This window comes from Rhamphochromis longiceps, linkage group LG14 (assembly GCF_057381845.1).
Source record: "Rhamphochromis longiceps isolate RC_006_pf linkage group LG14, R_longiceps_female_GT1.1, whole genome shotgun sequence".
NCBI classification, from domain to species: domain Eukaryota; kingdom Metazoa; phylum Chordata; class Actinopteri; order Cichliformes; family Cichlidae; genus Rhamphochromis; species Rhamphochromis longiceps.
The window spans coordinates 41,467,552-41,482,876 of record NC_140570.1 but is presented as its reverse complement, the minus strand read 5'-3'; the positions used below and the strand labels follow the sequence as shown (position 1 = coordinate 41,482,876).

Here is a 15,325-nt window from a genome sequence, read left to right as displayed (position 1 = left end):
TTACTCCCAGCAAATGGGCGAGAGAAAACCGATCGGTGCCTCTGACATTCCCAGGATTCGCTGGCTGATGTCGGGGCAGCAGGAGTACGAGCAACTTTTTTTTTTTTTTGCCGATGCCTGTGATGCCGCCCCGGGCAACCGCCCGTGTCGCCCGTATCTAAGACCGCTACTGGTGCGTGTGGACCGAGGGGTTCGTCGTGCTGCTCCAACAGGAGTCCGGGAGGTGCGGCGTAGCAACAACGAGCGTGGAGACAAAGCTGGCTTTCAAAAAAAGATTTTTTATTAACAGGAAACTAAAACCGCCGTCCGCTCACCAGTAAAACACACAGTTCCACAGTGGGCCAGGAGCCGGCACCTGTGGGGTCATTACACTTCAACTCAATGAAAAACAGGCCTGCAGAGGGCGCTGTTGCACAGCTGCTCTATCAGCAGATCTTTTGTGGTTTCATACCATCAGTCATTTTCTTTTTGCTACGAGGTCACAACTTTAACAACCTGCAGGGCGGAGGTCATGTGACTCCAGTTTATCAAAATGAAGAGCGGGTGGAGCTCACTCAGGTTCCACATGATGACTCATCGCGGTCAAACAGGAAGGTTGCCGGGCGAGACATCTTTCTCCCAGCATGCTTTGATGATGACGGCATGAACCAAATATGTGGCGATCACATGATTAAAGACAGCGTCTGTCAGCAGAACGCCACCTGCCGTGACTGCGGGTAAACCCCACACGCTTCGGGCCACAAAGCTCTTCCCGCAGGTAGCGACCTCAGGGCTCGCAAAATTTTAAAATCCCCGGTAGCCCTTCGGGCAGGGACTCTTCAGTTTTTGGTAGCCCAAAATAAATTTAAGTAGCCCGAATAAAAAAAGAGCAATTTTTTGATTGATGCTTTGTTTCCTTTACAATATTATACTTTAAAGTATAATATTGCAAAGGAAACAAAACATTAATCAAAAAATAGTTAAAACACAAATTACAACATTGTATAGAAATTACAATCATCAACTCAAATACTTGGTTCTAATTGAACAGAAATTTCTATGAACTTGTAAGAACTGTGTAGGACATGAATCTGTGTCAGATCCTGACTTTGAAATTTCCACTGAAGTCACGGTAAGAGGCGAGTGGAACCAAGATCGAGGCCGTTTGCTTTGTGAAGTTTGCACAGACGGCTACATTGTGCCAGTGGTAGTTCACTCTTTGCAACATAGTAGCTGCTCTAAACTGATTTTCAGGTTTATTTTTAGTTTGCAATTGGTGTTTGTTCTGGGAAAGATATTGCAGACTGAGCAATAATGCGTTTCTAATGGGGGCCTTTCTTAAAATGACTGGTCCCAGTAACAAAGGCGCTTGTCGACTCAGAAATCGAGGGAAAACCAACAACACACCCGGCAGAACATTATGTTATTTACACGGGTGCACATAAGTGGTCCGCATGTGCGCATTCGCTGTCAAAATAAAAGACGCGCAGCAGATAAGAAGTTGCAGCGCGCGTTTGCGTCCATATAAAGGCAGTGTTTTTGTCCTAGAGTGGGATTTTCACGGCACATTCTGCACCACATCTCTGTGCGTTCATCATTTGTTTGAAGCCAGCTCACCTCCTGCAACCACTTGTCCGAGAATACGCGCTTCTTTTGTGGTTCGAACTCCTTCTGACATTTCTTTGGAGGTGGAGGAACATCACAGTAATTGCTTAAAGGAGCTTCTTCGACATCTTTAAGAGTTCTAAACTTTAAGAGTCTGTCCTCCTCCAGAAAATCGTATGTACCCAAACACACGTTGCAACTTCTTATCTTGTGCGTGTTTTTTATTTTGACAGCGAATGCGCACCTGCGGACCACTTATGTGCAGCCCTGGTTATTTAGTTCGTCATATTGCAGCCACAGAAATTCTTTTGTCCATGAAACCATAAAGCTGCACTTTCTTTTTGCCTCATAGTCTGATTTGTCATAACTTCTCCGTTTTGTGGTAAGCTTTTCTTTGGCTGTCACTTCTTCACCCTGACCTGTCTTATTTGGCTCAGCAGAACTGAAATATATATCCTGCTGCTTTTACACACGCACTCACATAAGCTCAGCGATTCTCTGCGCGATCAACCTCTCACATGTTTAAGCTGCGGGAGATTTCACTTGTCATGTTTGCATAGTAAGCTAACGATTAATAAGACGATGTCAGAGGAATTGGTGCGCAAATTATCATCACTCACAGATCAGTGCTGTCGCTCTCTATACACAGTTCGCACGATTGCAAAGTGAAAGCAAAAAAACAAGCGCAAATTCAAACGCGATTTCAATATGTCACATATTGACAGTGGCTCACCGATGCCAATGACATAATTACCCAGCTACATTTCTGAAAGAATGCAAAAGCACTGACATATATTTTTCCTACAATAGCCCGATGGACAGGGCAGAGATAGATTTTGGTAGCCCGACTGGAAAAAAAGACTGGCAAAAAAAAGATTTTGCGAGCCCTGGACCTCTACGGCTCCGGCGTCCCAGCGGCTGCTGCACGCTGCTGCATCTTCTGCCTGACGTGAGGCAGCACAGCGTCCCTGTAAAACACCTCCAGTTTGGACACTGTCTCCTCCCACAGCTCGGGGTCAAAGGTCACCAGGACCACAGCCGTTTCCTTCAGGGTGAAGACCACGAGGTCGGCCTCCCGCAGCCCCGTCACCGCCAGCTGACACTGGATCTGAGTGTAGTAGCTGTGGGAGGTCTTCAGGCGGTACACTGGAATCTGGAGGAGGAGGACACGAAATCAGAGAGGAAGAGGCGGAGGAAGAGGAGGAGGAGGAAGAATCAGAGAGGAGGAGGAAGAGGATGATGTGTGTTTGCTACCCCGCCGCGCTCCCGTGTGGCCTCCTCATGCAGCTGCAGACAGAAGGCGGGGTCCTCCCTGCAGGCGTCCTCCACCCGCCTGTGTCTGTGCTTGTAGGGACACTTCACCTCCAGACAGAGCAGCCATTGGCCGCTTCGTCTGTCCGTCACGATGCCGTCAGGACTGGCAGCCAACCAGGGCCTCCGGGGGTCGACGAACAAGCCACAGTCCCGAACGCAGACCTGCTGGCCCAACGCCGAGGACTTCAGCCTCTGTGGGGTGATGTAATCAGTGACATCATCAGCAAATGTTCAATAAAGTTTAGTGTGTAGAAAACAGCAGTGAAGGACCTCCTCCTCGTCCCCAGTTTGTAACGTTCTTGTGATCATTGCGATTTTCTCACATATTTTGTGCGTTTTCTGATATTTTTCACTGATTCTGGTTTTCTTATTATTTTATACACATCTTTCTTTCACGTCACTGGTTTAAAACCATTATTTTCTCTGTTCACTGTTGACCATTACCATAATAATTAGTAATTAGTCATTTATTTGTATTTTACCTGTCAGGCGTCGCACTTTTTAGTCTTTTCCTCGTGATACTGAGCTTCTTCGACTTGTTAAATTAAACTTTAACTCAGAGCGCTCATAATGCCCATATATCCTGCTGGCCGTGTTTGTGAGATGGCGGAGTGTTACAAAGACGCTGAAACACACCTGGTACCTGCGGATGACCTCAGCCTCCATGTGGACCCCCCAGCTCATGGCTCTGGTCTGGACTCTGGGCCCCTCACCTGTCGAGACAGTCAGGTAACCAGTTAATGGCTGACCTCTCGGGATCCTGCACTTGTTACAATAAAACTCACACCAGCAGACGTCCTGGTGAAGCTGCTAAAAGATACATTTATATGGAGTCAGGGTACCAGGTGGTAGAAGGTGTGGCCTACCTGTGACAGCAGCCAGGTAGGAGGTGGGCGGAGTTTTGCTCTTGCCGTTAACAAAGCCGGAGCGAGCAATGCTGTGTGCCACCGAGGCCGTGATCCGGTTCTTCCTCCAAGCGAACCAGTCTGGGTTGTTTCTCTGTCCGCGGGTCAAGACTTCCACCTCCTCCACCACACACCGGTCCAGACGGACACCCACATCCAGGGGCACCTGCTCGGGTTTGGGAGGGGCTGCTGGGGAAGGTTTCTGGGGAGCATCTGGATCAGCAGCAACCACCTCCTTCACAGGTTTCTGTGCCCGTTTCTGTCCTCCTTCAGGAGGAGGTCTCGCAGCCGAGGCAGCTTTTTGGGCGCCGCTGTTTCCTGGATCTGCCTGGGAGTCAGTCCCAGTCTGAAGGGGGCGCGCAGCACCGGGTCTGGTTTTACTGGAGGTTCTGGTTCCAGTGATGCCTTCTGGAGTCTGGATGGAGGGGTGGTATCTGACCTGAGGGAGGACTGGTTTCTGAGCCGTGCCAGTACCTGTGGAAGTCTGCTTGGTGTGGTGGTTCCGCATTCTTGTTGGGTCTTGATCCAAAAGGGGACCAGAAGAGAAACTGCAGGAAAGGAATGAAAAGCAGAAGAGTCTGAATCCAGGAAGCAATAAACGTGATCAGATGAAATAAAATCACGAAACGAAATGAATATCGAATCAAACGGGTAATAACAGATTTTTAACTTGACAGAGTCGACCGAGGCTTTTATTTTGAAGAGTCAGATGTTTCGCCACACATCCGGTTCAAACAGCCGAAACAAACCACGTGATCTCCCGACCCGTCCCCAAGCACATACACTCCTGCCGCCAGACTCCGTTCAGATTTGTGTAGAAACACGGAGCTCGGCGCTCCGGTGGACGCAGGCTCACCGGGAGGCGTTTGAGACTCACGGGGAGGAGCCGCTCTGGTTTTCGGCCCTGACCTCACGAAGGCAGCGTTCATCGATTTTCAGGGAAATCCTTCCAAATAATCAGGCCAACTTTAACGGGCGGTTGCCCGGGGCGGCATCACAGGCATCGGCAAAAAAATCCTGCTGCCCCGACATCAGCCAGCGAATACTGGGAATGTCACAGGCACCGATCGGTTTTCTGTCGCCCATTTGCTGGGAGTAAGGGCGCCCTCCGTTTGCGAGGTGCGCCTGCTGCTTGCAGCACAGGGAGGAGAGGGCGGGGCGGCGGGGGATTCTCTGGCTGGCTGGAGCAGCGTCTTTCAAGAAACAACTAAAAGCTCTTATTTTTTAGTTTTTATGCGCTGTTATTTTGTTGTGAAGCACTCTGTGGTCCTTGTCTTAATAAAATTTTACTTACTTTTATAATGTGTTCTTAGCGTCCTCGTCTTATGGGAAATAGCTTGATCTCTTGAAACAGGGAAACACAGAAACGGAAGGAGGCCCTAAAGTGAATGAATTTTGAATAGAGTCTGGTTGAAGCCGCTCCGGCTCCTCTGAAAGCACACGGCGAGGTTAGTTCGTGTTTCCAGACCTCGGCCTGTCTGTTCTACGTTCATTAAGCTGTAAACCAGCGGGCTGGCTCCTTATCTAACTGCCAGGTGAGTGAAAGTGTCAGAATGTACCTTACCTGTCTCTGCTGTCGGTCTGAGAGCAGAAACGAAACCGAGTCTATTTAAAGCTTCGCTGACTCATTGTCCCGGCATGTTTCAGCTCAGCCGGCTCCCAATAATCTGGGGGATCATCAATGAATCGTATCAATAACAACCGGAAACTCGGGTTTGGACTTTGTTAATACAGCCACAGTAGACGCTGAACACTCTTCATCATCACTATCACTGTGTACGAAGGACGAGCTGCCGTCAGCCCACCTGTGTGCAGGTCGCAGTCTCACCTGGAGGCGTGGCTTCGAATCCACTTCTGACAAAACGCTTTGCTCTTGTTTGTTTACAATAGTGAAAAACAGTGATGCATAAAAATACCAACCATGCATTTTAATATGCTGATTCAATTCAACGTTATTTATACAGCGCCAAATCACAACAACAGTCGCCTCAAGAGAGATAAGATAAGACTTTGATCCCACAACGGGGAAATTTTTGCGTCACCTCAGCTCAGGTACAGATATATGAAGGAAATACAAAAATACAATTAAGTACAATCAATGGAAAAAAGTAAGATAATACACTATATACAATGGTAGCATACACAGTATGTGATTATGGATATAGTTGGAAATACGGAAGACATAAACTATATAGCTTGGAAGGTCCATTATGCATGAAGTGGTGACCGTGGATGTTCACAGTGTCCAGTGACTTATGACATCGTGATTGAGGAGTTAACTGCTGTTAGACTCGCTTTACATTGTAAGGTAGACCCTACAACAATAGATCCAGAGAAAAACCCAACCATCATTTGACCCCCATGAGCAGCACTTTGGTGACAGTGGGAAGGAAAAACTCCCTTTTAACAGGAAGAAAGTGCTCTAATGATACTGATATGGTCTCTTTCTAGTCCCTGTCAGCACTCTTGCTGCAGCATTTTGGATCAGCTGAAGGCTTTTCAGGGAGTTTTTTGGACATCCTGATAATAATGAATTACAGTCATCCAGCCTGGAAGTAATAATACTGGTACTGTCTCCAGTCTGGTCAGAGCCCGCTAACTGTCTTTGGTTCTGTGTGGTTGGCTGAACCGCTGCTGGCCTCACTGAAGAGAATTTGACAGGAAGTGGCGAGCTCCTGCTCTTTGAGTCCTTGTTCTGTTAGACCTCAGTTTGTGTTGAACCGCTGTGATGTGTCCTCCTGCAGCGGATCATGCGGGTCTCTCGGGTCTCTGCCGGCCTCTTCCTCACTGATCTGGACTCGGCTCTGAACACCAGCGTGTTGACCAGCAGAAATGTCACTCTCATCGTCAACGCCAGTGGGCTCGAGGACATTTCCTACCCGCAACTGGATGGTCTGCAGGTGCTCCACGTCCCCGTCCAAGACCAGCCTCATGCCCCCCTCAGAGAGTACTTCGACCTGGTAACTGAACGGATCAACCAGAACCAAACGGGGGCAACTCTGGTCCACTGCACCGCCGGCAGAAGCCGGTCCTCTGCGCTGATCATGGCCTACCTCATGAGGTAGCCACAGTGCTTTAGTCTCACTTTGACAGTCAGGTTCTGTACTCTGATGTGGTTCTGGTCTCTGTGCTTCAGGTCTCAGGGTCTCAGCCTCCGTCGAGCTCACCAACTTGTTCTGGAGCAGCGACCATTTATTCGACCCAACGCTGGTTTCTGGAGGCAGCTGATAGACTTGGAGAGGACCCTGTTTGGTAGGAACACGGTGAGGATGGCGAGGACACCAGGCGGCGTCCTTCCTGAAGCTCTGGAGGACTCGGACGCTGCAGCGGTGCACTGCCTGAATGTCTGATGCTGGCTGGCTCTGCAGCGTTTTCGGTGTGAAGCGCTCTGAGGAACTGCTTCCACGTGCTCTTCCTGTTGTTGGGAGGAGCTTATAAACCTGTGCATATTTCTCCTGTTCTCTGGGCCTCAGAGTGCTGCTCTGTGATTGGTTGTGGTTTAAATGCCGCTGAAATCATCTGTTTTCTGCAGTGTGTTATGGTGCCAGACGGTTATTTACTTGTAATTTTATGGTACAAATGAAAAAGTCACATGACTGAGCAACTGGTTCAATCAAACCTTTATTTAAAAAAAACCCCAAAACAAACAAAAAAAAGCATCAGCAACAGTTCAGGTCAGATGCTGCACACAACCCTGCAATCAAGCTGAACTGAGCATGTGCAAGAAACGCGTGAAAACAACGAGTAAGAAAAAGTTTTATCAGGACAGCAGATTGACCACATTAGTCCGGGGGCGGGGCTGTGTGTGTGGGGGGCTGAGGTCTCAGTACTGGAAGCTTCTCTTGGTCTGGATGTCATCGAGGATCTGCTGCAGCTCCTCGTCCTCGAAGCGACCCTCCAAGCTGAAAACACAGAAACCTTTATTGACACAGCAACCGAACAACCACACAGACACACACACACACACACACACACACACACACACACACACACACACACACACAGGTGTCGTCATGGAAACACAGCACCGTCACAGATCACTGACGCCACCTGCTGCTGCCGGTTCTGCTCTGAAGTATCTGCAGAACTGAACCAGGACCAGCTCTGGACAGGAAACTGAATCTCTCTGCAGCTGTGTACCTGACTCCGTGGTAGAATTCTCAAACACGTAGCCTAAAGCAGACGACTCGTAATCTGGAGAGTCACAGATTTAGAGGATCATCATTTAGCCTGGAGAAATACACTCAACAAAAATATAAACGCAACACCTTTGTTACTGCTCCCATTCCCCATGGGATGGACGTAGAGACCTAAAATTCATTCCAGATACACAATATAACCATCCCTCCCAAACAGTGGTCACAAATCAGTCCAAATGTGTGGTAGTGGGCACATCTGCTATATTGAGATAATCCATCCCACCTCACAGGTGTGCCACATCAGGATGCTGATCTGACATCATGAGTAGTGCACAGGTGTACCTCAGACTGCCCACAACAAAAGGCCACCCTGGAATGTGCAGTTTTTTGCGCTATTGGGGGTCTGGGGACCCAGAACCGGTCAGTATCTGGTGTGACCACCATTTGCCTCATGCAGTGCAACACATCGTCGCATGGAGTCGATCAGATACAGCTGCTCTGTGACGCCTTAGAGGTTGTCTAAGAGAACATTGGGAGCAACAACACCATGAAGTCCAAAGAACACAGCAGACAGGTCAGGGATAAAGTTACTGAGACATTTAAAGCAGGCTTAGGCTACACAAAGGTTTCCCAAGCCTTGAACATCCCACGCAGCACTGTTCAAGCCATCATTCAGAAATGGAAGGAGTATGGCACAACTGTAAACCTACCAAGACAAGGCCGTCCTCCTAAACTCACAGGCCGAACAAGGAGAGCGCTGATCAGAAATGCAGCCAAGAGGCCCATGGTGACTCTGGACGAGCTGCAGAGATCTACAGCTCAGGTGGGGAATCTGTCCATAGGACAACTATTAGTCGTGCACTGCACAACGTTGGCCTTTATGGAAGAGTGGCAAGAAGAAAGCCATTGTTAACAGAAACCATAAGAAGTCCTGTTTGCAGTTTGCCACGAGCCATGTGGGGGACACGGCAAACATGTGGAAGAAGCTGCTCTGGTCAGATGAGACCAACATGCAAAACGCTGCACATCACTCTGAACACACCATCCCCACTGTCAGATATGGTGGTGGCAGCATCGTGCTCTGGGGGGCTTCTCTTCAGCAGGGACAGGGAAGCTGGTCAGAGTTGATGGGAAGATGGATGGAGCCAAATACAGGGCAATCTTGGAAGAAAACCTCTTGGAGTCTGCAAAAGACTTGAGACTGGGGCGGAGGTTCAGCTTCCAGCAGGAAAACGACCCTGAACATAAAGCCAGGGCAACAATGGGATGGTTTAAAACAAAACATATCCATGTGTTAGACTGGCCCAGTCAAAGTCCAGATCTAAATCCAATCCAGAATCTGTGGCAAGATCTGAAACTGCTGTTCACAAACGCTGCCCATCTAATCTGACTGAGCTGGAGCTGTTTCAAAGAAGAATGGGCAAAGATTTCAGTCTGTAGATGTGCAAAGCTGGTAGAGACAGACCCTGAAAGACTGGCAGCTGGAACTGCAGCTGGTTCTACAAAGTATTGACTCAGGGGCTGAATAATTACACACACCCCACTTTGCAGTTATTTATTTGTAAAACATGTTTGGGATCATGTCTGATTTTGGTTCCACTTCTCACGTGTGCACCACTTTGTGTTGGTCTTTCACCTGGAAGTCCAATAAAACTGATTCATGTTTGTGGCTGTAATGTGACAAAATGTGGAAAAGTTCAAGGGGGCGAATACTTTAGCATCCACTGTAGGTAAGTATCGGATTCAGTACCACATTCAAAAGTGACCCAGATTGGATTTGAAAATATTACCATGATTGGATACGGGTCGCAAAGGGTGAAAAAAGTCAGATTTGATGTGCTTTCGCCTGCAGTGTGAACGTAGCTTTGCTATTCTGCAATAGACGTAGGATTCCCATGATGCATTGAGTTTTTCCTTTCCAGTCACCTTTCTCACTCACTATGTGTTAACAGACCTCTCTGCATTGAATCATATCTGTTATTAACCTCTGTCTCTCTTCCACAGCATGTCTTTATCCTGTCTTCCTTCTCTCACCCCAACCAATCACAGCAGATGGCCCCGCCCCTATAAAGCTCCTTGAGGTGACTGTTGTTGTGATTTGGCGCTATATAAATAAAATTGAAATGAACTTTCAAAATAAAGCTGCAGGGCTGGTCAGGTCTGTTTTTATGAAGTGTTTTACGTGGCCCGTGTGAGTGCAGCGTCACACGCAGTGCTCTGTTGTCCAGATTCTGTACAATAAAGTTCAGATTTGTCTCATGAAGCTGTTCCACTGTGCCAAAAATCATTATTTCAGTCATAAACTGATATAAAAAACTGGGGAGGTGGTCACAGGTTCATCCTGTGGGCTCAGACTAAAGCCAACTGTCTCACCCAGCTGACTTGCACAGCCAATCAGGATGAGCCTGTGCCTCCACCTCCACCTGCTTTTCCGTGATCTTTTATTTTTCATCTGAATCGTTCAGATTCAGGGTTAGACAGACACGGTCATTAAATCAGAAGTGTGAACAGGCAACACTTCCCGCCTGTGGAGGAAACACGACCCGTGTATGTAATGGTGGAACGGCAGGAAACGCATCACTCTCCGTGCCCTCGCCTAACTGGTTGTTGTTCCATGGGCTTAATCAGAACGGTCCCATTTGTCACTACCCGATCCGTACTGGAAACCCGATCGGTACCACGCATGTGTGAAAGGCGTCTACTTCATTTCACGATAGTTACAGGTCAGAGTATCTGTTGAGATGTTAACAATAAGTATCTCTTAAAACTTTTGCAATAATGAAACATTCAATACAATGTAGACAAAAACGAAAAATAAAAAGATAGTTACGGATCAGGACTCCCCGATGCTTACCGCGCATGTGCAGATGTTTTCTTCTTCTTCTGTTCGTTTAATGGCAGTTTACTCCCAGTGTACGAGGATACCGCCACCTGCTGACGGAGCGAATGAACCCTATTGTAAACTGAATTAGCGTCATTACAAACGTGTGTTAAATCTGATTTAGTGATAATCGAGTGTGTTTATGCTCGTCTGTGAGGAGAGGATTGTTGGAAAAGTGATGATGATGTCCGCTATCACTGTCAATTGCCAGTAAACACTTCATCTGGCTGCTGAATCTTCACGTGACATATTATAAAGTCTGTATTATTAACTCTGTCATTAGGCGCCATTCTTCTTATTTTACGGTGCTGTTGTTCAATCAGGGGATGCTCTCTGAGGAGAAAAGCATGAATTTGTTTGTAACCGGAGGTGTCCATTGTTTAAATGTCCGAAAAAGAGGCAGAGCTGTCGAGAAATGCTAGGAGCTAACTGGGCGCTAACCGTATCATATTAACTGTCACAGTGTTGGCAAAGAGAGAAAGTGACGTAAGATTTGTGCATGCGTGGTACCGATCGGGTTTCCAGTACGGATCAGGTAGCGACACCATCCATGTGATGGTCATGTGACCACGCCCCTCAGCTACAGAGTAAATGGTCTGTGTGCAACGACTTCCTACAGACACACGCAAGGAATTCTTACCAACCCCACTCATGCTGTGATCACCCACCCACAGGTGTGGTTTCTGGATTCCATATGTTGTGGCCATTTTTGTTGAATGTTTATAAAATGCAGTTTGTATTCATTTTAGTTCTTTCTTTAAAGTTGTAAGAATATACTGACCTAGTTTTGTTAAGTACGGCCTTTTTGGTGTTTGGAACATAAAAGGCCGTGACACCAAATGTTTCCACCTGCCGCATCCAACCGGTCACAGCAGATGGCCCCGCCCCTCCCTGAGCCTGGAGGTTTCTTCCTGTTAAAAGGGAGTTTTTCCTTCCCACTGTCGCCAAAGTGCTGCTCATAGGGGGTCATATGATTGTTGGGTTTTTCGCTGTATGTATTATTGTAGGGTCGACCTTACAGTATAAAGTGTCTTCAGGGAACTGTTGCTGTGATTTGGTGCTGTATAAATACAACTGAACTGAATTGAACCTGCCTATGTGTTTAACTCTGCTAGTTATGAACTGTGGAGCAGCTCCTGTACCTCAACACTGCAGCTGTCAGAGGCTTTTATTGTGAAGTTCCTGCTGTGACGTGGATCTGACTTACCTGGGGATCAGGGCTTTGGCCTCCTCTGCGGCTTCTGGACACAGGTTGGCCAAACTGGCGAGCTCGAACTTGTGGAGCTTCTTCTGCAGCAGGAGGCTGAAGACAGAAAGATGACAGGGGTCAGAACCGGATCGCCTCAGACCTGGGTAGGAGCCGGGGCGGGGGCGTACCTGCGCACGGCCGTGATGGTCTCGCGGTTCTTGAAGCGGCTGAAACGGGCCGTGTAGTTGAGGGTCTTCATGAAGACCTCGGACAGCTCCTGCTCGTCCTCGGCGCTCTCGTTCTGCTGCTTTCTGTGCTCCAGCAACATGTGGACCTCCGAGTTCAGCAGCGTCTCCGCGTTCTCGAACTCTGAGGGGGAGGAGGAGGGGTTAACATCTGTCAATCACTCAGCACGCAGGCTCAGAGCAGTGTTGCCAACTCAGTAAGGAAAATCGCTATTGGTTGTGCTAAAAGTCGCTAAATGACGTCATCAAGGCTATTCTATAAAGGCTATTCTATCACCTAATTTGCATAATTGGTCATGCTAATCTAATTGTAACCTACGTTGTTAGAGAGAGAAATAACATCGTGGAAGAGACATAAAGTGAGTAAAAAAACGTCCTAAATGCATTTAGAGTTTATTTAGAACTACAAATTAAATTTCTTTTAGCAATTATTGTTTTTTTTTAATCTCACAATTCCAACCCTGCTCCTTTACCCGGGCTTGGACCGGCAAAAGTGACCCGAAATAGGCGCTCTGGTGGAGTTACTGTGTGTGTGTGTTTATAAGTAGTTTTAAACCTTGTGATTAGGGTTGCCAACTCCCTGAAAAATAAATAAGGGACACCTCGTGGCCAGGGCCGGGGCGACCCAGTTGTCTTCACCCTTCCCAGTGTGGTGAATTTTCTAGCTCTTTTTTTGTGTGTGAAATTATTTTTTTAACCATTTGACTTGAAGTTGATTTAAGTAGATGCATATTCTATTCTTTGTGATATGAACACATGTGAAACAAATGATCATTTAGCCATTTATTTTTAGCTCAAAATGACAACATTAACACAGTAAAACAGGTCTCTTTCTTAAACAGAAGCCTGTCATGCTTAACTTTTGAGAATATAAGTAAATCTTTCTTTAAAAGAACTCTGTCCTGCTTAACTTAAAATTATATAAATTAATAGAAAACAATAGAACGAAAAATATTCTTGTAACAGTGCACATATGCATTTAGTACAGTTGGCTTCAGCTGAGGTATTATTTCAGCTTTTCTAATGCTAATCAGCTGCTCCTGTTTGTAAACCCGCTTGTTCCCATGATTACGCATCTTAACTCATCATCATTATTAAAATATGTATTACTTTTATGTATTAGTCATCTATTTGTTGTAATCATCTATCCTTGCAGTTGTTTATTACACAAAATAAATTATATTATCACACTTCTGGCCACATAGAGCTGATATTCACTGCACATGCCCATATTAACGTTTTCCAGCCAGGTGTTTTCCTTTTCCCATTCTTCCCTTTCTCTGAGGGGAACAAACATTGCTGCTCTAACGCTGGGCTTACACTGTGCGGTTTTAGGCCCATTTTGAGCCGATTTTTGAGTGATCGGACCGATTTTGGCCTTCATCGTGCGTCGTGTAGTATACGTGGGGTAACGAGAAGTGATTAACACCTCACGACCAACTCCCGATCATCAATCGCTCGTGAGGGTGTCACCACAGGCGCTCACACTGCTCGCGCGCAAACACGTAAACGTCGGTGAAAAAGATGGAGCAGCACGGCTGTGCAGCGTGTGATCTGGACACAAGCGATGGAGGCACAACTTGTAGAACTTTGGAAAGCTCATCCGAGCCTTTTCGATGTGGCATCACAAAATTATCACGACCACAACAACCGTGAAAATAATTGGATCTACACTGCTGCTCAATCACAGCTGCCTGATCAATGTTTTTCATTAGCAATTTAGCAAAGTTGATGGTGGTGGTGTGTGTGTCTGTGTGAGTGAGAGACAGAGAGAGCGAGCGACAGATTGTCTGTTATAACCTTAATTTTATGGACGCACAGTGTGAGCTCTCAGGTCGCATCAGAGCATCGGGCGGTACAGTGTGAGAGTACATCGTGACCTATGAACTTCTAACCCCTGCGAGTCAATCGTGCAGTTTGAGCAGGAGCTGAATAACGTGACTGAAAAAATCGCACAGTGTCTGCCCAGCTTTAGGTGTACTGTCATCCGAGACTTGCACCGCAGTGTCGGCGTTTGTTTCCCTGTTGGCCATGCTTCTTGTTGTGGTCATCTGTTGTCTTCCGGTATTTTCTCCGTAAGCGACCTTTCCTCGACCAATGAGATGAGCGGTAATCTGAATTGTCATACTCGAATTGTCATAAGTGTGCTGTCAGCTCATTGGTCACAAAGCAGGAGAGGGGCTGGGAATTATGTTTTCAAACAAAGCGTTAATTCCATAAACATTTATAGACTACTTTTGATTCTCACTGTATTACGGGACAAAGTGCGTCCCTTATTAGCTCAATACGGGACGTGTGCTTTTGTTTCTAAATACGGGACGATTCCGTTTTTTAAGGGACGGTTGGCAACCCTACTTGTGATCCACAAAACAGCATAAGAGTAAAAGAAGAACTGACTGCGTTACAGCACCCGCTGCTTGTTGAGAGTAAAAGCGATAAGCGCTTTCACGTCTTTTTTTTAGCGATGTTTTTTTTTAGAAAAAAGTCGCTAAGGGGTCTGAAAACTCGCTAAATATAGCGACAAAGTCGTTAAGTTGGCAGCACTGGCTCAGAGAGGCTTTGAACCTTCAGCCGAACCCACAGACAGCAGCGCGGTCTGTGTACCCGCGTGCACCCACGGACCGCCCGCGCTGCAGGTACTCACCTTTAGGAAAGAGCAGCTGAGAAGCGTCCTCTTCAATATCACCAACATGCGGAGGAGCCGCGCCGCCTCCAGCCGCCATGTCGAGGAGCAGTCCCGGCTACCGGCCGGGGAGTGTGAAGCCGCCCGGAGGGTGAGACACAGCTGTCCGGTCAAGCCTGGCAGCTCGGCAACAAAGCGCAGGTCGGGGGGGAAATCCCGGGGAGAACGGTCGGGGGGTAGAAAGCAGCGCCGCCGCTCCGGACCGCAAGAAAACAGCGAGAACTACTTCCGGGGCGCCCACAGTCACTTCCGCTCTTTGTGACGACATTAAAGAACATTATGAAAAACAGAAGGAGGGTGCAGTTTGTGCCAAAGAGATGACAATATAAAAAAAAATTACATAAAATTAGAGAATCAGGTCGACAGTTCATTTTCCTGTCTGGCA

At 47.3% G+C, this 15,325-nt stretch overlaps 3 protein-coding genes across 9 annotated transcripts; 1 reads left to right on the top strand and 2 right to left on the bottom strand.

Annotated features, from left to right (window-relative positions):
• Window positions 1-200: 200 nt before the first annotated feature.
• LOC146654830 (uncharacterized) lies at window positions 201-5,524 on the bottom strand. Of its 6 annotated transcripts, none has more exons than XM_085379402.1 (5): window positions 5,098-5,194; window positions 3,765-4,351; window positions 3,535-3,611; window positions 2,839-3,090; window positions 201-2,737 (listed from the first exon to the last, which is right to left on the bottom strand). In XM_085379402.1, the coding sequence occupies exons 2-5, from the start codon at window positions 4,309-4,311 to the stop codon at window positions 2,480-2,482; spliced, it is 1,134 nt and encodes a 377-aa protein (XP_085235528.1). In that variant the 5' UTR covers window positions 4,312-4,351; window positions 5,098-5,194; the 3' UTR covers window positions 201-2,479. The 6 variants fall into 6 exon arrangements, with proteins under 6 accessions (XP_085235528.1, XP_085235526.1, XP_085235525.1 ...); XM_085379400.1 differs by lacking the exon at window positions 5,098-5,194 and adding an exon at window positions 4,681-4,814; XM_085379399.1 differs by lacking the exon at window positions 5,098-5,194 and adding an exon at window positions 4,660-4,797.
• On the top strand, window positions 4,936-7,318 carry LOC146654829 (dual specificity protein phosphatase 14). The gene is made up of 3 exons (XM_085379403.1): window positions 4,936-5,338; window positions 6,548-6,864; window positions 6,940-7,318. Exons 2-3 carry the CDS (start codon window positions 6,554-6,556, stop codon window positions 7,151-7,153), a joined length of 525 nt encoding a protein of 174 aa, XP_085235529.1. The 5' UTR covers window positions 4,936-5,338; window positions 6,548-6,553; the 3' UTR covers window positions 7,154-7,318.
• Window positions 7,319-7,556: 238 nt separating this feature from the next.
• Window positions 7,557-15,162, bottom strand: polr2d (RNA polymerase II subunit D). Of its 2 annotated transcripts, XM_085379405.1 has the most exons (5): window positions 14,902-15,162; window positions 12,201-12,381; window positions 12,031-12,126; window positions 10,797-10,876; window positions 7,557-7,705 (listed from the first exon to the last, which is right to left on the bottom strand). In XM_085379405.1, exons 1-4 carry the CDS (start codon window positions 14,978-14,980, stop codon window positions 10,834-10,836), a joined length of 399 nt encoding a protein of 132 aa, XP_085235531.1. In that variant the 5' UTR covers window positions 14,981-15,162; the 3' UTR covers window positions 7,557-7,705; window positions 10,797-10,833. The 2 variants fall into 2 exon arrangements, with proteins under 2 accessions (XP_085235531.1, XP_085235530.1); XM_085379404.1 differs by lacking the exon at window positions 10,797-10,876 and having other exon boundaries at window positions 14,902-15,161.
• Window positions 15,163-15,325: the final 163 nt, after the last annotated feature.

Coding starts and splice junctions, on each gene's coding strand:
- LOC146654829 (XM_085379403.1), top strand. CDS start 6,554: ATGCGGGTCTCTCGGGTCTCTGCCGGCCTCTTCCTCACTGATCTGGAC. Junction 6,865..6,939: donor ATCATGGCCTACCTCATGAG/GTAGCCACAGTG, acceptor TCTGTGCTTCAG/GTCTCAGGGTCTCAGCCTCC.
- polr2d (XM_085379404.1), bottom strand. CDS start 14,980: ATGGCGGCTGGAGGCGGCGCGGCTCCTCCGCATGTTGGTGATATTGAA. Junction 12,127..12,200: donor ACCATCACGGCCGTGCGCAG/GTACGCCCCCGC, acceptor TTCTGTCTTCAG/CCTCCTGCTGCAGAAGAAGC. Junction 7,706..12,030: donor GCCAAAGCCCTGATCCCCAG/GTAAGTCAGATC, acceptor CTGTGTTTTCAG/CTTGGAGGGTCGCTTCGAGG.
- LOC146654830 (XM_085379397.1), bottom strand. CDS start 4,732: ATGAACGCTGCCTTCGTGAGGTCAGGGCCGAAAACCAGAGCGGCTCCT. Junction 4,352..4,586: donor CGGAGTCTGGCGGCAGGAGT/GTATGTGCTTGG, acceptor CCTTTCCTGCAG/TTTCTCTTCTGGTCCCCTTT. Junction 3,612..3,764: donor CTACCTGGCTGCTGTCACAG/GTAGGCCACACC, acceptor CTGTCTCGACAG/GTGAGGGGCCCAGAGTCCAG.